The 23401-nt window shown below is 42.6% G+C and overlaps 1 protein-coding gene across 1 annotated transcript in view; it reads left to right on the top strand.

The window, feature by feature from the left end:
* Positions 1–23401, top strand: part of CASQ1 (calsequestrin 1) — a 156842-nt gene that overhangs the window by 64353 nt on the left and 69088 nt on the right. The window contains exons 3-4 of the mRNA XM_078670090.1: positions 11797–11897; positions 19336–19447. Coding sequence (XP_078526216.1) covers positions 11797–11897; positions 19336–19447 — 213 coding nt within the window. The remainder of the gene's footprint in view (positions 1–11796; positions 11898–19335; positions 19448–23401) is intronic.

Genomic DNA, 23401 nt, shown 5'->3' with positions numbered 1-23401 from the left:
TGGGCAACGAAATTCTTTTTATTTATTTTTATCGGTACTTACCTCTAATGGTCCATATCCCGCATTTTACAACCCCCCACCCTGACCCTCTCCTGCCTGACGTCACCGCCCCAGTATAACGCCCGGCACGGGCCATGCCTGCTCTGGGCAATAGCTCGCTTAATCTTCCCAACAGCCCCCAGCACCGGGACACCTCTCCAGAGGTAGCTGTGCCCTTTACAAATGCTGGTATTTCATTTCATTTCATTGATATGTTTCCGACCAGTGTATATTATGTCTTGAAAATGGGACAGTGTTTTTTTGCTACATGTGTGATTTTGTGTGGCTTTATGGATCGTACATCAGAAAAAAATATAATGTAAAGCCTTCCGAGGCAACATTATGTAAGGCCTGTTTTACACGTGCTTGCTCATAGAGCAGAAACATTATATAAGGTATTTTCAAGCTGTGCCTGCGACGCGGGGACAACATTATATAAGACTTGTACAATCTGCTTACGAAGGTCAGACTCCATTCTGTAGGGCACTGCCTATCTCTGCGTGAGGCTAGGCCCTTCCTATCAGCGCTCACGACACAGCTGCAGGATTGTGAAAAGGTGCTTTGTGTCCGTGCCTACAATGGTTGTTGTTCGTTCTCAGACATCGAGGTGTCTGTGCCCCAACCCCACCCCACCAAACACACGTGAGAAACGCTTCTGGGCTAGGATGGATTGCTTGGATCATAACATTTGGTCTTGAATACCAACATCTTCCTTTATGTGTTTATTTATTATTTTTGGGTGTTTTATCAAGCACAGATCTTTGTCGCACAGTGCCTTTAGACAGCTCTGCTCCCACCCTACTGTCAGTCGTGGTTTAGCCTCTCTCTAGCCTTATGTTTGTTTATGAAGGTCTGTACGAGGGGCTAAGAGTAGAAACTACAGAAAGTAAACCAGATTATTACACCCCTGCTTGCTTTCAGTTTCTGTCAATGTCTTCCTAAAATTCGGGACCAGGGATAGCAATGGAATAAAGCACATGCAAAAATCAAAACCTTTCAAAACGCAGAGATTTGGTGTTGGCTACTGGCCTTTTGCCTTTGCAAGTGCTTTTGCTGTCGGTGAATTGTTTTTCCGTGAAAGCACAAATTGTACGTAAACAAACGTTTTCTAAAAGTCTGTAAATACATCTTTTTTTTATTTCCTTGCTATCCAAGGTCACGAATTTTATGAAGACAGTGACAGAAACTGAAAGCAAGCAGGGGTGTAATAATCTGGTTTACTTTATGTAGTTTCTACTCTTAGCCCCTCGGGCAGACCTTCATAAACAAACAGAAGGCGAGAGAGAGGCTAAACCACGGCTGACAGTAGGGTGGGGTCAGAACTGTCTTTATTCCTGACCTAGACCCTCCTCCTTTTAAGGGCCCAGCATTCAGGGTGCAACCATTTCATTTTAGAGGGAGCCGCCACCGTTTATTATTGACGTTGAACCTAGGAGGGTGAACACCACTAGATGGCGCCAAATGCGTGAAGTGCCCTCTCTGTCCCCACAGGCATTTCTTTTTAAACTTAAAAACTGGTGCTGGCCTTTCTAAGACTCACCTCAAGTTTGTTATTTTGACCCTGCAAAAACTGGCATGCGTCGGCTAAAGGTGGCGTAAGTATTTAATTAACCATCGGGTCTGAAGGGACGTCTGACGTCACTCCAGCTAACCCAAGCAGTTTTGAAAATTTCGTCCACGCGCCTGTAGCGAAATAAGGGGTTTTCTGGCCAGGCAGATGCAGGTGCCGACGTCCGTGACGCGAGTGACGCAATTTTAAATCCGCTGACCTTTCACGCACTGGCGTGACGTAACTAGCACGTTTCACGCGCTCTCTCCAGCTGTGAGCAATCTCGAGCGTCTTGTACGTGACCTCACGTCTGACACCGTCAAAATAAACGCGACACCCAAATCACGTGTGTACATTGCTAAACCCAAAACCTTCTTGTTCCAAAGTAGAATTGAGAGTAAATATAAAACGTTACGTGACAAGAGAGAGGAGAAAGGAGGGATAGAGAGAGATGGGGAGAGAAGGGAAAATAATGAGATGGAGGGAGAGGGAGGGAGGAAGCAAGAGAGACAGAGAGAGAGAGAGAGAGAGAGAGATTGAAGGAGACTCGGAGAGAGGGAGGTGGACTGGGAGAAAGAGAATGGACAGAGAGAAACATTAAAGAGACAGAGAGACAAGTGAGAAAAAGCAGGAGAGAACTTTTCAGATGAAGAATTAATGGCTTTGGAATATATAGAAAGACAGCTGTTCCTTTCAGTCCTCTGAGTTGATGAGCCTACAAAAAAACTGCATTATGTATCAAGGAGAATTCATAGAAATGGAGAGTTTCATCAGGGTGCATGCATTCTGGCAATCTTCCTGGCACGGACCCTGGAAAGCATCCTTCTAGATACCTTCATCACAAGGAGGCCTGAGACAGGCACCTGCGTCAACACTCACACCTCACGCGCTGTACTCATTGAGTAGTGGCTCTGTCACTGGACATGTTATACCTCCTATGGTCTGATCACGAATTGCCAGGTACTGGTGGGGTGGTAAATCCTCAGGGGGCAGCACCACACCGTTACCGTACTATAACGAGTTAAACCCCATAGAATACAACATGACTGCACCGGACCAGGTTTATTACCAGTTGCAAACCACAAATAATTTCGAATTTCGTGGTGTTTGACTCATACATTTACCACCGTCTCTGATTAGGTGCTAAATGCATGCCCTGGCCTCTGTGTGGCGTATTGGTGCAAGCGGGGTGATGGAGGTAAGGGAGGAAGGCAAAGCTAAGTTCTATAAGAGGGTATTATATATACCCTCCCCTGCCAGAAAAAGCAAGAGGGGGAGTGGCTTGGCTGCTACTGCTCTTGCAATGTTTCGAGGCAAATTACCACCCATTATAGTTGGGTCTAGAGTCACAATACCTTGGAAAACCGGGTAGAAGAGCACGGGCCTGCTTAAAATCAGCACAGGCCTGCTTAAAATCAGGCGAAGCGTAATTCCCTATGGTAATTGTGCTCCCAGGTCCTATTAATTAAGACCATGGGCCATGAGCTAGAGATCGTGCCCTACGACGTCCAAAAGTCAAACGCCCCTTCTTATCTCAAGCTGGTTGGCCACATTCTGTCGCATGGTGTCCTTTCTGCAATCTATGACAGTGCATTTTCATCAGTTGTTCGGTTGGTGACCTCTGGCGCTTTCTCACCTTTGTTCATTTATTGAATGAACGAATGAGAGAATTTATTGCATGCTCGCAAATGCCTGGAGGCGTTTTGGTGCAGAGCGGGAGTCTGTGCTGATCTCATATTTCTGTACGAAAAGCCGTGTTTTCAAAGGCATGGTATTCCATAATAGGGCTGTGGACCTGAAGAAGCTTCTGCCGCCCCAGGTGGTCCGTCAAAAGGCTGGCAGAACCACATTTGTGGCAGAGCTAGACCGAAGGGTCCTCCTGGGCACTTACCACCTCAAGTTATGCTTGAAATCTGAGGGACAATGCCTGTGAAGGGTCTTGTAGGCCACACACAAAGCTTTAAAAACAATGCGTTGCCTAACAAGCAGCCAGTGAAGTTTACTGATGGCCACTATTCTAGACCTCCCTAGGCCGCCGTTCTACAAAAGTCTTCCGTCTGAATTTACTCATCGGCTAATTTGGATCCCACATAATGTGCCTGATCAAAAACATTTACTAGGAAGTGGTGTGCGAAATTAGTGTCATTTGGATTTGCATAAAATTGCTGCAAAATGCATGACAGACATTTAGCGCTTCACATTTTTGCCTCTAAATAGCGCAAATAATTCTAGAGCCGTGAACCTCAGCTGCTTGCGTTCTGATTGTTCGCGATGTTCCCATGCTAAAATCTTGTAAACATGAGAAAATAACGTCATGTGGCATGATGGTGTCATTTCACAAATTTTACAGAATATGATATGGGACTATCCTCGGTTGGGGTCCTTCTGTGCAGGCATGGCTAATAAGATATACGGCGTCATAGACACCACACTACACCTCACACCGAAGCTCGTTATGTTATGTATTTGGGAAGAACAGTCTTTCGACAAATATGCACACTTTCTCTGTGATTTGGCACTAATGGTGGCTAGAAGGTATGTAGTCCAAAAATGGAACAGTGCGGATGCACCGGGAGTGGAAGATTGGGAACGCAACATAGATTGGTGCATGAGTATGGAGGAACAAATCTATGAGGCCTGGGGCTGCTCCAAGAAATATGTAAAGATCTGGGAAAGTGGAGGACCCGGGATGGGGATGTGGGCTGGGATGCTGGAGGGGCTCAGTAGTCGGGGTATGGCGGGGGGACCACAGGGAATAACAACATTCAAGGGGCACGGCGGCCAGCCACCTTTCTGTACGGGGACCGCAACAAACTTTGACCTGACATAGATGGCGAACTTTTGGATGATTGTCCTTATTGGGTTGTCATGTTTTGTCTATGATGGGGTACCATGAGGGAGGGACCATTTGTGTGAGTTGTTTGTTTGCTGATAATTGTTTTTGAAATTCAATGAACTATTTCCGAAAAAATATTTTTAAATTATACAACGCCGCCATAACTGAAATTTCCCTTAGGCGCAACAATGTTTGCTTAGCTCACTGGCAAACCTATATCTAACCACCATCGGAAGCTGTGGGTGATATTAATGTGATCCGTGCAAACACAAACAAGGACAAATAATCCCTGCCAATCCTAAATTGAGTAGTAAAAGAAGTCGAAATTACAGTGGAGCTGGCCCTCACACCCATGGGCCCAGTTGCCTGTACACACAGGGCATCAGGGATAGCTAAGAAGTTTGTGCAATTTAACAGACTTCAGCTGAAGGAGAAGTTTCAACACTAAATACTTCCTTGCGTGGCAGATTTCCACATAAAAATATTTCTAACTGGAAAATTCTCCAGCCACGAGTAGACTTTACTGGAGTTTCTTGAGGTAAGCACCTCTTTTAGCAGTTTATTTCAACTCAATTTGTTATGAATCTGTAAAACAACTCAAAAATGTAAAAACCCTATCCCACATCCAGATCACTTAGCCAAAATACCAGATAAGCTTTTTCTTTTACCACTCCTTAGTTTACTAGGCTGAAAATCCTTTCCATTTTGGTGATCATGTTCGCCCGCGCCCAACAGTAAGTAGGTGGTCCCTGGTTAAAACCTCAACCTGCGGCAATTCAGTAGATTTAATAATTTTCTGCTTAAACCATCTAATTTCCATTTCCCACTCAGAATGTTTAAAGAAGACTAATTTAGCTCCTACGGTGTAATTTGCATTTCTTGTAGAAAAACATTCTGCTTGTTGTCAGATCTGATCACAGTGTAATAGGCTGGCACAAGCGGCATAATTATGTTTTTCAAACACAACAGGGGGTAGCATTTGTATATAAGATTGTGGATCTTTAAGCGATACACTGTGTGCGGCATTGATTTTGCTCCATGTGTCAATGTGCTCTTCTTTGCTTAAAGTTCGGTCCAGATTTACTATGCATTTGCACGGGTGCTTGCGTGTGCAATGTGAGGCTATGAGACGCAAAGCATTGCAAACATCAGAACCAGTCAACTGTTCTATGCAAAATACATTTAATTCCCAAATGTTGGTGCATTCGCAACAACCTATGGCATTGTACCGTCTCACCTGACATCAAACCTCCCTTAATGGATGCCAACGGTGGGGTACCGTTGCAGGGATAGCCAGGGCTAGACTGGCTAATCTGCCACTCTGGCATGTTCTTGGTGGGCTGCAGGCTAGAGGGCAGTGTTCAGAGCAGGACGGGCTGCATGTGAACTATGAAACCCCCCATGGTGCCACTGTAAACATGATCACCTGCAATGTGTGATTGGTTTGAAAATTTTAGCCAGACGGATTTGGATTTCTAATCCAGCAATGAGCGCAGCACAAACACCCCTAGGACTTTGCTGTGAGCCAGATTTACTAAAGTAGCAGCAGTAGCGGCCGGCATTGCTCGCGGGAGGGGCGGGGGGGAGCGAGGGGGGGAATACGCAGGAGTGTTGCAGGGGGGGACTCAGGGAAATAAACAAAAAATTAAACTTACCTTTCTGCCAGGTCCCGTGTCTTCTCGGCTCCTGCTCTCCTGGTTTCCTGCCTCCGATAGGAACAGGAAGCAGGTAGCCAGGCCTCCTCCCCTAAGCCAATCACAATGCTGCAAGCAGCGTTGTGATTGGTCAGGGCAGTGCCCAGCCAGGGGCTGATGGGGTGGCCATGTTCACCATGTAGGCTGAAATGCAGTCTGCATAGAGAAGGTCAGAGTGCGCATGACTGGTTTTGACCGAGAGGGCTGACCAAACAGTCTTTACGCACTCAGGAGTGGGCAAACCACTCCTTCCCTGCTCAAAGAGCAGAGCAGAGCAGACACACCCACCCGCCTGCCCGCAATGTACAAAGCCAACATAAAATGGTAAGAACTCAAAGTTATAACCAGTTTATGTTTAGTGTGAGAAAGCAATGGGGAGACACTCCTCTGCCCTAGTGGAGGAGCCGTCCCTGAGTAGCAGAACCTGGTTTTGCATGAAATTCTAGCACCAAATTATAGTAGGCACAAACAAGTGGCAAGTGGAATAGTGTGCTTTATTCCTATGGGTAAATAGTCATTTCTGAGAAGAAAATACAAATTTGATGTCACTTACCCATGGGTGGTTCTCAATGTGCAGAAAATGTGTACCAGATGGTGTACGTCAAGTGTGAATGTGATACAAGATCCCTAATGTCTCACTTCTGCACGGTTCATTATTATAGCGAACTGACCCGACCTAAATTTTCAATTTTTGAAGAAGAGTCCGCTTCAGGCATTTTTCTGACAGTCAGCAAATTTGGCAACAATTTTTATTGTTGCTAGATGATATGCAAATGAATACAAATATATGGATTGGTCCATGGGAGTCTGCCTTCGTTAGGACACCCACCTAACACCCCAATTTTACAACCAATTTTCCACCAATTATTTCCAACATTTCACAATGGACAGTGTTTTGCCTATTGTAGTGAGAATTGGCTATGCGTTCAAACTTAAAGGATTACAAAATGGTCTAAATATATTATTTTTCCTTCCTGTAACATTAATGGTAATTGGCCCTCACACACACTCACACACCACTAATTTGGCATTCAAATGAGTTGACCTCTCTCCTGTTCAGTTAAAGGACCATCAGGGGAATGATGTCACACTAGATCACAAAACCCCAGCTGACATAATCAAGCAAATGAACTTTCTAGAATCCCTCTTTTGGTGATTGTTGGAGTTGGAGGACTGGGAAACTGTACAGTGCTTAATTTGAGCTGGTGGTTTCCGGTGCTCAGCGCCAGCACTTAATTGTCAACACCGGCGCTTCTGACAGTCTGTCACAAGGCGGCGCTGTCTGGCTGATTTAGATATGCCCACAACAAGAGTTAATTTTTTATTCAATATGCTTTAAAATGACTATTCCCTGTCACCTAAGCCATTCTTATTGGGGGCATGGAATAGTCCGAATTGTCACACTTGTGGGAGTGTGATGGTTAGTAGTTGTGTTGTTATGATCTTTGGCAGCATGGCCGGGGCAATGTGTGGTAAAAGCTGCAGTGGCCTCCTGACGAGAGGCCTGGCATATTGTTTTTTTTTACAAACTACACAGTGGAACTGTCTATTTTCTCTGCACTGGATGGGCCCCGCAACACAGAACCTTCTAGCTCACTTTCTTCCATGGCTACTAAGGATGATCTGTCACCGCTTTTCTCCTCTGCTCTGCGTAGCATACATTGAACAGATTTGCTTGATTTTGAGACGAGCGTATGAAGGATGACAAGGAAGAGGATCTTTACACAGTCAGTGATAGGTGCTGTGATTTTCAGTCAATGAGAAAAGTATTTCCTCATTCCTTATAACCCCCCCGCCAATCCCCACAAATCATCCACCATAATTATTTGTACTACTGTGGTTTATCAGGCAAGCAGGTGCCTAACGCTCAGGGAGGAGAGCTGTAAGAACAAGGGATTCCTTTGGGAATTTGCAGTAAAAATACCTAAAAAGTACAGGCTTGATCAACGGTAAATTTGGGCCAGAACTTAGAGGTATTCCATCGTGCGATCCAGTTGGTTTGGCGTAAATCTCTCCAGTGGTTTTTGAGGGACCCCAAAAAGATAAATCCTAAAAACATATAGTTATGTTGACGATTGGGTCCTTAGAGTTTTTTAAACCAATTCTATTAAACTGAACTTGCAATCTAAGAGCCTCTTTAAGTGATGACCTATAAAATGGAGTTCTAATATTGGGATCAGTATTGCCATTACCAGGCAGTATTACCATACTGTTTACTGTCTCATACAGGTATGAGGCCGCCGCTCACAACTCTGTATTACTGAACCTGTAATCACACGATTTTTCCCTAGAATAAAGGTCCTATTCCTCTTACAAATTTCACTAACTAGGAGTAGGAGGAATTTGTTAATGAAGAAGCAAGTGGCAATCCTGGGTGCAGTATTATCATTAGTAGTAATATCACTAGGCAATACCACATCAGATAATGCTTGCCACCATGTGGAGTGGTATTACCATTGCAAAGTATGTGTAGTACCACTCAGATCTCTTGCAATGATTGCAGATACAAACAGCTGAATATTTTTTATCCAGAATCCTTTCCGAAACTGCAGACGAAGTTTGAGTGCATGGACCATGTTGTTAAAGAGGTTAAAAGAAAGGCATATGGGCGGCACAGAAGCTGAGTGGACCAGGGCATACTTACAAGAGTAGAAAATGGGACATGCCAAATACTCTTTGGGTGGAACTATTCAATGTTTGCTCTTACACCAGTCTTAGGAAGACCTAAAAAATGTCCCTGTAGGTTAGTATATGAATGCCTCTTCTCCAAATTGGCCAGGAGGGAAATACAACCATCTAGTTCAATCTAATTACCCTACAGAGATGTTTCATAGAGGACTGATCATCTATGAACACACTCAAGTTCTTTCCCATTCAACAAGGTCACAGGAGAGCCCCATCAGTGTTCTTCTGCGGAACTATTCTTCATGGAGATCAATCAGTGGTAGCTTAATCTCTGCCCTAGCTTCCCCGTTTACACCCCTGGCACTTTCCTTGCCACTCCTTGTCTCTGGGGCCATGAAGGCTGTGGTAGGAAGAGAATGTAAAGAGGAAGGTAAGAGATCTCTACATTCCATACCTCTTCATGCCCTGCACCAAGCCAGAAAGAAAAAATTAGGAGGCTGTTAAGGGGCAACCCTTTATTGTTAGTGAGTGATCATTTAAACCAGGATATATGTTTGTATGAATGTATGTGTGGGATTGTATTGTGTGCAAAACTTCCTATATTCAACCGGTGCAGAACAAGGGTGAGAGCCCTGAGTTATGATTCAGGATAATTTATAATAGTCATAGTCATAGTCATAGTCATAGTCATAATTTCTTGCATAGCGCACATTTCACAATAGTCTCAAGGCGCTTAATGAGGCAGGACATTCTTTGTGGTGAATCTCATCATGTGAAGATGGAGTGTTTGCTAAAGAGGTGGGTCTTTTTAGAACTGCGAAGGACTGGGGCAGTGGTGACGTTGATGTGACTGGTGTACCAGGTCCTGGGAGCATATATAGGCCTTGTTTTATGGCATTCCCTTTCCAGTCTAGAATTGTCCTCTCTTCTGATGTGAAGCTATCCACCTAAAGTGGTTCATTTCTCTGCCAGAGACATTCATGCACTGCATCACATCTGTTACCCCTGTTGAATCGACTCCAAGTATCTCCAAGTAGCCATGTTGGTGAGGGATGGGGAAGAGGGTTCTTGAAATCCCATCTTCTGCAAAACTAGAGTTTCAATTCTATACTGAGGCTCAATTCCAGGCTTTGAAAATCTGAAAAATATAGACAAAGGCTCTCCTAAAGTCAGCTTTTTGTTTGAAGCATTGAGTGAATGTGTATTGTATTTGAATCGATAGGGCCTGAGGAACAATTCACAGTGATAAAACAGAATGCAGCACCCTTGATAAAATTAAGCTTGTTGCACAAGTGAATTTTTTATATCAAGAGAATATATAACAAGTGATCCAGGAGGCTAATACGCACAGCTTCAAAAGTTTGTGACTCCCGGATACCCTAACCGGGTCCAATATTTTGACATTAGTCTTTGTGAAATCGTTCTCTAGCTTGCAAGAGTTCTATAATCCAGCAGCAAAACACCTTTCGGCATACAACCTTTCAGATGCAATCACACACCCATCACCTATGGACAGCCAACCGCAGCACCATAGACACCAATCAACTAACGCTAATTGTAGTGAAAGAGTCATAATGCACCTACAGATCCTCCAGTGACTTCACAGAGTTAATACTTTGCCCAAATCATAGCAACTCAACATCCTCTGGTTTGTTGCTGATAGGCTGGGGAAGGAGAAGTGGAAACTAGAGAAAGTAGGCAGGGCTTCTGAAACTTTACCTTCTGTTCCTGCTGCTGCCTTCGTCAGCTTTGAGAACAGTGGCAGCGGTATCAAGGAACAAGCCAGATTTAACAGCCTTCATCCCCCAAAACTACCCCGATGTCAGTGATATTCCCTCCCATAAGAAAAGAAGACACAATGACATGGAACCCCGTTGACCCAATAAACACTGACATAACATCACACATTTATGTAGTCCCAACACACCCACACATTGAACAGAGCAATGGTAATAGCAATCCTCAACATATCTATTAGCAGATTGTCAAATAGAAACCAACAGCCCATCTTATACAACTAAAAGACCATTATATATAACCAAAAAATCCTTAGAAAATGTTGTAAAAGTGTAAACTCAATCTCAACAGTCCCTTAAATAAGCAACAAAAGTTCATCTTATGGATCCCGGTGCACACTTACATGCTCCCCAAACGCCAACGTTCAGAACCATCTTAGAACAATTTACACTAGTTTGTTATTGAGCATTGTACAAGGACGTTCATTAAAATAATTTTTGTTACAGAACCTAGATGTCAGAAATCCTGTATTCTTCTACTTTCTAAATTAAACACTGGTCTATCAACATTTAACATGGATGTAGAGGATTTATGCAGCTGAAATATTGTAATTTTCAGAAGGGGAGAGCAATGGGCGGGGACACATAGGAGGAAATCCAACAGGTTGATGTCTCTAGGCGGTCTCTTGGACTAAATCGAAGTCGGGCTGTGAGACTTCAGGCAGATACAGACAAATAGTGAGCTTTCCTAGTATGTGAAATATACTGCCCTGTCTCAGCCATTCATTCAGAGGCACTGATGGCCTATGTGAAATAGCAAAATTTAATTTCATGGAATTTTGTAGACTTTCATAAAAAATTCAGAAAATTATGCAAACTTTTGCAATTTTAAATGTTATGATGTATCGCATGGAAATTAATGCAATAGAATTCAAAATTCAAGTGGAATACAAGCAAGAATTCTGTCTCTTGCAAAACATTTTCCTGCTCAAACCACTATCATGCTGAAATAAATTGCACAAAATTCAGTGAACATTTCCAGCCTCATTATTTTTTACAGGATTTTACAAGCAGAATAAAAATTTCACAAGTCTATGTACCGTCCATCAAAAAAGCTCTTCATTTTAGTGTCGTTCATGCCATCTTTGGTCAGGAACATTTATTATTAACTAATTAGACTTGATAACATTTCAGTGTACACACTAGCGAATGCATATTTTGTGAGGCTGAAGACGTTGCTTTGCTCTAAGTACATGCACAAGAGTAAATTCAATTTTTGACAGTGCAGCACTAATTGTCTTCTCTTTTCTTCTCCAGGGTTGGATGAGGAAGACAGTATCTATGTGTTTAAAGATGATGAGATCATTGAGTATGATGGAGAATTTTCTGCTGACACCCTTGTGGAGTTTCTTCTGGATGTGAGTAACGCTTTCCTTCTGTTCTTTATTCCTTCAACCTCCCCCTCATAATTTTATCTAATTTTCTTATTTTATTTCTTCTCTTTCCTTATTTTCTTTACACCTTTTAATTCTCATAATTCTTATTTCTTTCCTGTATTTCTCCTACCATTCATCTGTTATATATGAAAACATTTGTATCTATTTTCTCACTTTTCCCCACAAGCTCTTCTTCCTTACTTACCTGCTTCTCTGTTTATTTTAATCGCTCGCCCATATTTTCTTTCAACATTGTTTTATCCCCCTGTTCTTTCCTCATCTACCCCAACTCCATAATCTCCCCTTTCCATATGTACACTCTTCCTTTTCATCTCTCTGTATTTTATTTTCTCCTTTTGTCTTCTTTTCTGTTTATGTCTATTATTTTACTTGTTTTTCTATGTTGTGCTATTTATATATATTTCTTAATTAATTTGTTTCAACTTACTCTCTATTTTCTGCTTATATTATGTGCTCTTTTTTCTTATCTGTTATTTTTTCTGTATCTCTAAACTTGACCTACAGAAAGCTCCACATGTTATCATTTGTCCTAATACATTAAAAAACATCAGTTATTTTCTTTTAGAGAAAAAACTAAAAAAAAAATATTTTGTAATAAAAAATAAAATACACCGTGCAACTAAGGCTACCTAGTAGCCGAAACGTAGCAGCAGCCTTTTGAAAATAAAGATGGAGCCTTTTTGTCACGTTGATGCGAGAGGAGTATTGTATTTTTTTTTTTAAATAATTGTATTTAGCATTTTAAACAGCCATACGAAAGAGGAAAAAAGTAATGAAATAAATAAAAACTAAAATAAATATTTTGTTGTAACAAGGAACAGCACGGGGCTAATAAAAGCATGTCATTACTGGGATGAGACATATATGCATTATGCATATAAAATTTGCTATGAAGACTTTGCATAAATGCTTGACAAGAAACCAAAAAGCAAGCATAAATATAATAGAATATATATATATATATATATATATATATATATATATATATATATTTTTTTTTTTTACACTGACGAAGGCGGCAACGCCGAAACGCGTTTGTAGACTGATTGCTGAGGAGGTCTTTGATTAATAAAAGACTTGGCGAACCTACGCCGTATTGGCTTGGAGTGCTCTCATTTGTAAACCCGTGATCTGGGGGTTTCAGCGTTGTGCAATATATATATATATATATATATATTTATTTATTTATATGTTTGCATGTGTGTGTGTGTGTATAATTTCACAGTGCTTAATTATCGTTCTTACTATTTAGTTTATTACAATGTCTTTCCTATTTAGTTAAAAATCATTTGCGCTCTTGTTTTAATCACCCTGTTCACCCAATGTGAGTGCATGTCCATCTCTCCGCTGTGCAAATACACCATCAGTCATACCCAGCGAAAAATCTGGGTTCCCCACGATTTGTGTAAAGAGGGAAGAATAGGTGGTAGTTGATTTACTTCTGACTGCTTTCTTCTAATTAAATACATTGGTTTTAGTGGATTGTTGTAGGAGACCCAGTTGTCCCTGAGACAGTAGTGAAAGCCACAAAAGTGGTTTCAAAAGAGTCCTGAACACAGACTGTTCCACTGATACTCCGGGGTTTAGCGATATAAGACGCCCATGATAAGGCTGGGGCAAGTTGGGCTGCCAATATATATCTGGAGCGCCGAGTCCACTCTTAATGGGGGATCTATATAGGATCGACTTTGCAACCCGCTGGCTTTTATTACTCCAAATGGATGCCCAATGTTTGCACTGAATATGTTTAATTACACCTGGAGGGAATCTGAGTGACACGTTTCTAACCGCATAAAGTAGACGCAACAAGAAGTTCATTTTTATACGTCCCTAACTATATGGGTCTTTGGAAAGGGTATCGAGCAGGGTGGGAATGTTACACTCGAAATGCTGACAGACAATTGATGGGAGAGTAATACCTGGCTATTGGGAGTCCATTATTAACCTCTATTCTTCAACTACTGGCCTGAGCTTGTCCCACGCTCATGCCTGTAGATTTTTGGTAATTAATTTTAAAGTTTAGGACAGGGCACATGTACACCCCAGCCCACCTTAAACAAGTCAGAGCGAGCAGAATGATCAGGATGAAGATGAAGCAGAGAGGAGAATATTCTTAAAGTTATTAATAGACATATATATATTATATATATATATATATATATATATATATATATATATATATATATATATATATATATATATATATGTATGTATATATATAGACTGCCTTGTTGATATATATATATATATATATATAATCGCCCTAAGAATCCCTTTTCCCTTATCTCTGCCCATCCATAAACCCTAAAAGAACCCTTAAACTTACCTCTGCTCTCCCCAGAACCTAAAAACCCTTACCATCATTTGCCTCCAACCATCTCTGAACCATAAAAAACACCCTTACATCCCCCTATTCTGCCTTTTTCTGAACCCTAAAAACCCCTTATTAATATTTATTAATATTTACCTTTACCTTTCTCCGATTCCTAAAAAACCCTTACCACCATTGACCTCTACCCACATTTGGACCATAAAAAAACCCTTATCTCCTTTTCCATCTACCCGTCCCTGCCCCCTTCCAACCAATTACCTCTACCAGCCTTTGATCTCTAAAAAAAAACCTCCTACATCCCATTAACTCTACCCAACCCTGAAAATTCCTTGACCAGTAAATCCCTCTTTTTTTGGGACATGTAATTTTAATAAAAATACTTTTCTGCGTGGCAATGGACTGCATTGTAAATAGGCCAACAACGACCTGCATGGTGCTTGCCTGTGTTGTACTGCCCAACATTGTCAAAATTGTGTGGTGAACATTACATACCAAATTCCCACCATTTTCAGCACTCAGCAATCTTCTAGCATTATTTCTTTTATATCTGTAATTTTTTAACAAACTGAAACCTTGCATAGGTAATCAGTCTTGTCTAAAATAACTTAGAAAACTAATTAAGTATTAAAGAAGGTCAACTTGGTCTCACTCCTTTACCAGCTAAAAGAGGAACATGGAACCAAGGAGCATAATTACATAAACAAACATAGGGCTAGTATACATTACATCACCTTTTTAAATTTTATAAAAGAATTCTGAGGAATTTCATGCAAAAGGCATAATGCAAAGTTCCATAAATTAAACAAAATATGCCGGCATACTTGAAATTTCACCCTGGCCTATGTTGTAACAGGGTATGTTGAAGAAATTATGTTTTTATAATGAAAGTGTGATGGTTGATAATGTAAGGGAATTTATTTCCAAATAAACAATAGGGTCCCCCAAGAAGCCTCCCCCACACACAAAGACAAGTGCCCAGTCTTTTTTATTCTGTCAAATTCTCACACTAAGCGCGTTTCATTTCCCTCCCTTCATTTTCCTCCCCTACCAATGACACCCTCATGGGCTTGTAAAATTGTATCCTCTAAGGTCGCCTCAAGAACATTAAAATATCACCAAACCTTTAAAAGAGGCTCCCTAGAGTCAACTAGGAGTATAGTTCACATTACAGTAATCACAAAATTATACCAAAAAACTGAACAAAGAAAGACATTTAGCGTAATACGAAAGCCGAGGTGTCCTTTTCAACATCACAAGAACATCAATATAAACAGCAAAAAAATAAAATAAATACATCGCCCTCTCCCATAGCGTCTCCGCAATTAACCCAATATCACATTTTTTCAAACTCGTCAGAAGACCCACTTCTTACAAAAGTATCTTCAAAACAGACGATAAAACCGCCTCGGTCAGATTTTCAATAGAATTCAGAATCGGCGAAGAGTTAGTTTCCATTGTGAAAATTAAAACAAAAGAATAAAAAAATCCTACACTTAATCAATCTCACATGGTGTGGGATTTTGTGTGTTATTCCTCATTAATGAAGAGTCATGGAATAAGGTACTCAGACAAGGCAGTGGAAGTGAAATACATTCAGCAAATACATTTTAAAAGCAATCATTAATAATGTATATCCAAAATCTGGAGCTAAAATGGATTTGTACATCAGGAAGATACTTTATTATGTACCGTCAAATACTCGCCAGGAATTAATAATCAACCTCAGGAGAACCTTGTTTAATGGATGAAAGTTCCACAGTATAAAATGCAAATAACTTGAGTCCAAAAGTATCATGGATCCCTGAACTCCTGGCTGTTAGGAAAAGGCAGTGAGGTAGCAACATCCCCAGCCACTTTAAACCGCTGAATCTGCTTGTCCTAAATCCTTCCTCTCCACAGAATACTAGGAGGTTTTTAGACATATCAACAACGATAAATAGACCTTTTTAAAGCTGTAGGGGTTCTAATACCGGTTAGGATTACAATACAGAAGGCCGGCATAACTGAACTCTTTCTTCCGTTGGGCAGACTGTCAATTCTTCCTTTTGAAAGGAGGTCTCATCATTATCTCAAAATTTGCTCTTTTCAGCTTTCGTTCACTTTATTAATTTCCAGGATTTACGGATTCCTGACTCCTCACTTTGCACTCCAATCCTTTTGTAAATCCCTCTTCTATTTGTATGATCTACCCTAATGGTCCCTTCCTTATGGCTGCCCCTTTAAACAGCCCATTTCCTTTTAGATGCGTAGGTACTAACCAACCTAGTACTATCATGTTCCATTCTTTTTTTATCTTCAAAGTCCCTCGTTCCCTCTCTCTAATGCCCCTTCTCTGTGCTTTGAAGTGGCTTTAGGATGCATGAGCCCTGAACCAACAACAGATCATAAAACAATTCCATAAAGATTAAACAAGAGTCTGAGAAGTTTCCAAAGAGATACAGAAGGATGTGCCATCCTCTTAATGTAATGCAATAGAGTATGGCTGGCTCCCATGGTGGTAGTCAAGGCAAAAGCATTCCAGAGTAAGAACAAAAGTTGCAGATAGACAATGGGCACCAGCAAGCTGTGAAATAGACCAGTTCCTAAAATTCTGTGACAGAAATCAAATCAGTATATTCCATTCAAATTTGAAAGTAATTTTAAGGGTTGTACTTTTGTATGATATCCCAGAATGGATTCCACCACTGAAAGTCTACAAATTGTGAAATGGGGAAATAACATCTCAAGACACTAGTCAAAAAAATTCTTCCTTGAGAGAGTAGGTGCTGCTTGACGGATTCAAACTGATCCAGTCTGAAGCAAGAAAAGGCCAAAATCAGGCTCCGGCATTAAAGCCTCACATCAACTAAGATACGCAATCTTTGCAGAAAAATAAGTGCCAGGGCCCAGGATATTTCTCAGGAGGCCACTGCAGCATTCACCACCCACCCTCCCTGCCAGCACTGCCAACAGCCAGTACCAATGCTACTTACTTATCCTCATGCCCCTGCAAATGTGACAATATGGACTATTCCTGACCATTCACAGCTGTAAGAATGGCCTGGAGTGCTGGTATTATTCTTTTTTATGTATTTTGCAATGTTATTGCATCTGCTGATGTTGTAAAAATAGACAGACAGTGCTACCATGTGGTGGGCTATCATAAATATTTGCAGGTGTAAAGAAATAAGTGCCGGTGCAGAGCACCGGCAAATACCAGGCACAAATTAACCATCTTGGAGTGGGTTTGGAGTTGCTTTTAAACCCAAAGAGAGCAGTAATTTTCACATGCTGACAAATTAGTGAGCCTGGTGGGCCTGAAGGTGTGATCATATGTAGTGAGGGCAGAGCTCGGTGTGATTGAAACAACGATCCAAGAGCTGAATGGTTGGGTTTTGCCAGCGAGCAACTATGTACATCAGAGATGAGAATGCTCTATGTGTCTGGTGTGCCAGAATGACATCGAGTGGGTGCATTACATGGAGCAGACCTCTAGCCATGCAACCCTGATTAGGAGGTAGCAGGGAGCACTGTCCTCCAGCATGTCAATAGAAGAGGCAATGGTACTCTTATAAGTGAGATAGTACATGCAGTGGCACAAGGGCTGGGCAGGTATGCACTAGGCTGACTTAGAGCACAGCAGGCAGATCGCATAGGTAACACTGGGGTTTCGTGCTCACTGCAGTTAGCACCAGCAGAGATAGAACAGCACTGAAAAATTCTGGTTACTGGATCCTGGTATAACAATGAGTGATCAACAGATGGTTCATCACCACAATAGTGGCACGGTGTGCTTCAGTGATGGGTAAGGATAGAGTATGTAGAGATCCAATCTGCTATCCAAAACCTAGCACCCCCTCAGACATGGAAATAACATGGGTCCTTGGCAGACACACATGAAACATTTGACTTGCATATGTTCACCTCATGCTCAAATGAGTAACAGTTAAGCCCTGCACCATCTCACAGTCTTACCTTGGCTGGTTCACTTACTTGTCTGCTGTATGACTAGGCAAAGTAAGAGCTTCCTTAAGGGGACACAGGGAAGGCAAGAGGCCTCCCCAGGTCTTGCAGGAGGGTAGCATTGTCCTAGTTGTCCTCTGTCCCACTTGTAGTGGAACGGATTTCTATCCTTGCACCTCATAGAGCCATTAGGACTAGTCGTAATGTGGTGTGAGCGACGAGCCCTCTGTAAGTAATCACAGTCCTTCGTGGTCTGGCTGCCGGGTTATTGTGGCTTCTGGTCAATACATATGTTGGGTTTTCCTGTAGCCCAGAGGAAGAACAGAGCAGTTCTCTCTGTGTTAGATACTAAGAGGACTAAGGCACAGAACCCCCACATCAATCGTTTTTAGTGCCACGTCCTGGTACAGTACAGGGTTCTGCATCCAAAGATCCAGATAATATAGAAGCACTAGAAGCGTTGGGAAGACTCTGGAGACCCTGTAAAGGGGAATACCCACCTCTTACCTGGCCCCAGATATAGGACAGGCTTAGTTGCCTTTAGTAAAGGGAATAGGGTGTTAGCTGTGCAGTAATGAGCAGGATTACTTCATGTCCCTGTGACCTAACTAACAGGCTTCTATGAAATTACTTGAAGCCACTTAAAACAAGCTAAAATCCAATAACAAGAGGCCTATAGCAAAAGATTTACAAGTCTCAAAAGGTTCGTAAGGTCTGGGTCAGATCAATGGCAAGCCTGGCATACGTTTAACATGCCCTTGCCCCTACTCAAGTGTGTCGTCAGACCAGACTTTTGGAAATATCCCAGTGTCCCAGTAGGGATTTATACTCTGCAGCCAAGCATCAGTGATCAGGGTCATGGAAAAGATATCCTTGAATCTGTGTCAGAAAAAGAGGTTACGGATTTCAAAGTATGGAACCATTTTATAGACAGACATATTTCTGCCCTCTTCATTGGACTCCACCGATACTAGTTTGGAAGACAAGTCTAGCAAAAGTCAAAAGAAGGAGCAAAAACAATGTGGGATGCAGTTTTTGTATTTGTATGGTGTATTTGTAGAGCGCACTGTGACCAGACTGGTATCCTGAAGTGACAAGTGACATCTCAAATTCTGTGTGTTTCAGGTGCTTGAGGACCCAGTAGAATTTATTGAGGGAAACCACGAGCTCGCAGCCTTTGAGAACATTGAAGACGAGCCAAAACTCATCGGATACTTCAAGAACGAGAATTCCGAACGTACGTATGCATTGCTGCGCACTGGTCATACAACTCAATCTTCTGAAGGAATGAAAGAGGTCTTCAAAACCATGCAAAGGGAGCAGGGCTCATGATCCACCCCTATAAGACAAAACACTTTAATCACTGTCACTTAATGTTTACACCAGTGGAGAAAGAGTAAAAAAAGTATAGGAAGTATAGAGTTTCCGGCGGGGTCAGAGGCCTGACTAAAAAATAAATAATATACAGTAACCTTTTTTGTAGGCCTTTCACCTGCATGTAACTGCATATATAGCATTTGTCCCATTCACACACTCAACTAACAGTTAAACATGTACTCCTATGGTCTGTGAGTATATAAAGAAAGTTGCGTAACGTGATGCAACAATTTTTTAATCCGTAGTCACCGAACATGCCACACCATCACTAGATTGCTTGAGGGGGTTACCCTGCTGGGGCTGTGATGCAGAGGTTACATGAAGTTCTCTGCAGGAGGTTCAGTTACCCGCCAGTGGCGTAACAAACCTTGAGGGGGCCCCCCTGCAGGGTAAGTGAAGGGTAAGTGAAGGGGCCCCCTCCGGACTCAATCTAGAGCTCCCCAGCAGAAGTACGGTGCTGACGGGCCCCCTGGAGGGTGAGGGCCCCCCGCACCGCGGAGGCTGCAGGAGCCTGTGTTACGCCCCTGTTACCCGCTAATCTTTTTGACTGTGATTGCCATCTTTAACCTGCATACTGTACATGGATCGCTGCTGATCATATCTTAACCTGTTTAACTGTTTCACAAGGAACAGACCTTTACAGTGACATGGAGATTATACACAGTACTATAATGTATGGAGCTTGTATATTTTTCTGCTGCCTATTCCCAAAAGCATTTAGACTTGTTAATCAGTTTATATAGCACCGTTTAATGTCAATCACAATAGTTTCCAGACTCTTCGACCCAGTGGCTCATCATTCTTAAGGACAGAATCCCCGCCTCTCAAACTTTTTTCAAGCGTGAATTGTGTCTGTCAGGCTCAGCAAAGGTTAGCCCGATGGACACTCTTCATGTTCTGGTCTTTCAGCCATGTGCTGTACTTGTGCTAAATGTGCAGGTGCTTGGCTGTCTGCGCTGAACTTTGCCTGTCGCCGTCACCTACTCAGCCTGGATATAATGGAATTCGTAATACGGCGGACGGGATATCCGTCACATTTCTGATGGAGTAACCCTTCATCCAAACTTGTAATCAGGCCCTTGGTGTCCTTCTAAGTGGCAAAGCACATTATTGCCCATTTTGATCTTCCAGCAATTCAGGCAGTGCCCTGGCACAAGCTGAGAAGCCTCCATCTGGCTTGTAGCCCAGTAAATTTTGCAGCTTAGGTTCTTCCTTGGACCCAATCACGAAAGCCACCACACAAACAAAGTAGGAGCCCTGTGTTGTCAGTGGCGGCACCTCGGGGGAGTGCTGTGGGGCGGTGGTGCATGGCGGGGCAGGGGCTGGGCGGGGGGGTAATAAACTCTGGCATAGGGCCGAACTGAGTTAAATAAATCAATAAATCAATAAAACTAATTACATTGCACACGCTGCATCGCCATTTGGAGTTGCAGCACGTGCAATGTTATTCGTTTTATTTGTTTATTTATTTACTTAACTCCGTTCGGACGTATGCCGGAGTTTACTACCCCCTACCCTTCCCCTCCCCCGCCACAGCTCACCACTCACAGCACTCCCTTGATGAGCCTCCACTGTGTGTTGTTATAACAGTGAGTACTCAGAACATGACACAGGCCTTTCCATTAATGTAGGGTTTCCTCTAATTCTTCTTACAGATTACAGAACTGATTGTTTAAGTGCGTTGATATTTCTTTGTGCTCAGATTTTTGCAGTAGAGCTCCAGTGTAGTGAAAGGGTACTCTGATCGCAGAGGCACTCTCTTAAAACATGCTGTAGGGACACTGCCGGACTCCCGGGCCTCACACGGGTGCAGATCTTTCCCTCGTGTTACGGCAGACATCCTTCTCACAAACCTCATAATAATAACAATAATAATAATAATCCACATTTGTAAACCATGAACAATCACTCGTAAGGGTCTCCAGGCGCTGGGGGCCGTCGGGAAGATTAAGCAAGCTATTGCCCAGAGTCACATGATGTTGGGCTAATCTGCCACTGGCGCCAGGAATCGAACCGTGATCCCCAGATTCCAGCATCAGTCGCCCAGCCGCGGCACCACACCTCTCCCCTCAAAGGATCCTTCATGGCCCCTCTCTTTATGATCAGCATTTCCCTTGTGCAAGGGCACCTCCAATACCCCTCCTGAATAATCAGTGAGCTCTTGTTTTTTCTATACCGTGCTGAGACATCCCCTCCTGGCAGTCTTGGTTGAAGTCCACAGGGCTTTGGTCCTGATACTTGCTAGGGGAGTTGGTGATATTTACCAAAACCCTGGGGCACAGAGAGTTTCTCTGCCTCCACTGGTGGAGAGATCCTGGATTCTTGGTAGAGAAATCTCGGCACAATGGCTGATAGTTACTGTTCCATTCAAAGTTGCAACAGTAATTGCATATTCGAACAATAAGGTACAAGAACCTTCACCCATCTAGGGCTGCTACTGTCGTCAGATCACCCAGTATTTGCTACTGAAACTCCTAGAAGAGAGTATGGCTATTTATAATTGCCAGATTCAAATGTTCAATTTACCTAGGTATATTCCCTGTCATGATTTAACATGAGGCGAGGATTAAGCAGAGCTGCCAAAGTGCTGATGTCTACGTTCTCTGCCAAGCCAACATCAACAAAGGGATTTCCTTTGGATGAAAAGAGCACAGCGGGCTTCCGGCCACTCAGCACATTTACCCAATAGAAGAGGATTTCATGAGGCTCTCATGGGAAAGCTCTGGCAGAAAAGTGTACAATTGATCCAGAATGTAGTCATTGTACTGTGTCCCATCAATGACTAGTGACGTTTGGATGACACTGACAATATTGTAGCTGGTTCATGACTGCTGCCATGTTTACCTCCTGAAATATCTCTTACCTCCGACTCTACTGTTCTCCATGTTAACCTTTTTCCCACCCTGTGCCTTGAGGCTCCCCTATTAAAGGTTGCACGTTGAGCCAACATTGTTCGCAATGTGCTTGCTGCAATCACCCACAAAACAACTGTGCAAATGAATGCAATATCTTATACAATTACGCACACTGCCCTCTCCGACGCATGAGACGAGAAGCCATTGTGATGAACTTCTTCGTCTAACCACATGCAATGTCTTCGGGAGCGGAATCCCCTATGTCTGTGGATAGGAAGCTTACTCTACTTGTTGCTCTCCACCTACACCTACCTCAACACAGTGTCAACCCTTTGTGCGTGTAGGAGCAATCTAACGTGCCCTTTATGAGGTTGCCATAGAGGCCATCTGAACATTCCTTGACCAAAGTGATGCATTTGTGTTCTTTATCAAATTCCTGCTTCCTCTAAATCTTCTTGATCCTTGAAACCAAATGGGAAAACAAGTGCTGCCATCAAGCCTAGGTTTCAGGATTGCAGACGTAGATACATTTCAGCATTTCAGTTTTGGCCAGACACGCTTGAAAATCATACTCCAACAAAATAAGTACTTACAGCGTGAGGTGCACAGGGACACAGAGTGTGAGGCATGCAGTGCAAATTGACATGGCGTGTGAGAAACTTGGGGCACATGGAGATAATATTGAGAAGCCGGTGGGTACATGGAACGATTGTGTGAGGAGCTGGGGCATAGTGATGATCCGATGAGCCTGGGTTGCACGGGTGAGGACTTGGGACACAGAGAGGACACGGTAAGGAGCTAGAGATATACGGTTAGACTCCATGAGGAGCCTCTATAATATAGATTATGAGAGTGAAAAAGTTGGTCCCATGGACACAGAGAGACTAGTAAGTCGTTTGGTCAGAACGAGAAACCTAGACAGATCACATGCGGCTTGCAGAACATGTTCAGACTTTATG

This window comes from Lissotriton helveticus, chromosome 12 (assembly GCF_964261635.1).
Source record: "Lissotriton helveticus chromosome 12, aLisHel1.1, whole genome shotgun sequence".
Classification (NCBI taxonomy): Eukaryota; Metazoa; Chordata; class Amphibia; order Caudata; family Salamandridae; genus Lissotriton; species Lissotriton helveticus.
This window is presented reverse-complemented; position numbering and strand designations above follow the sequence as displayed.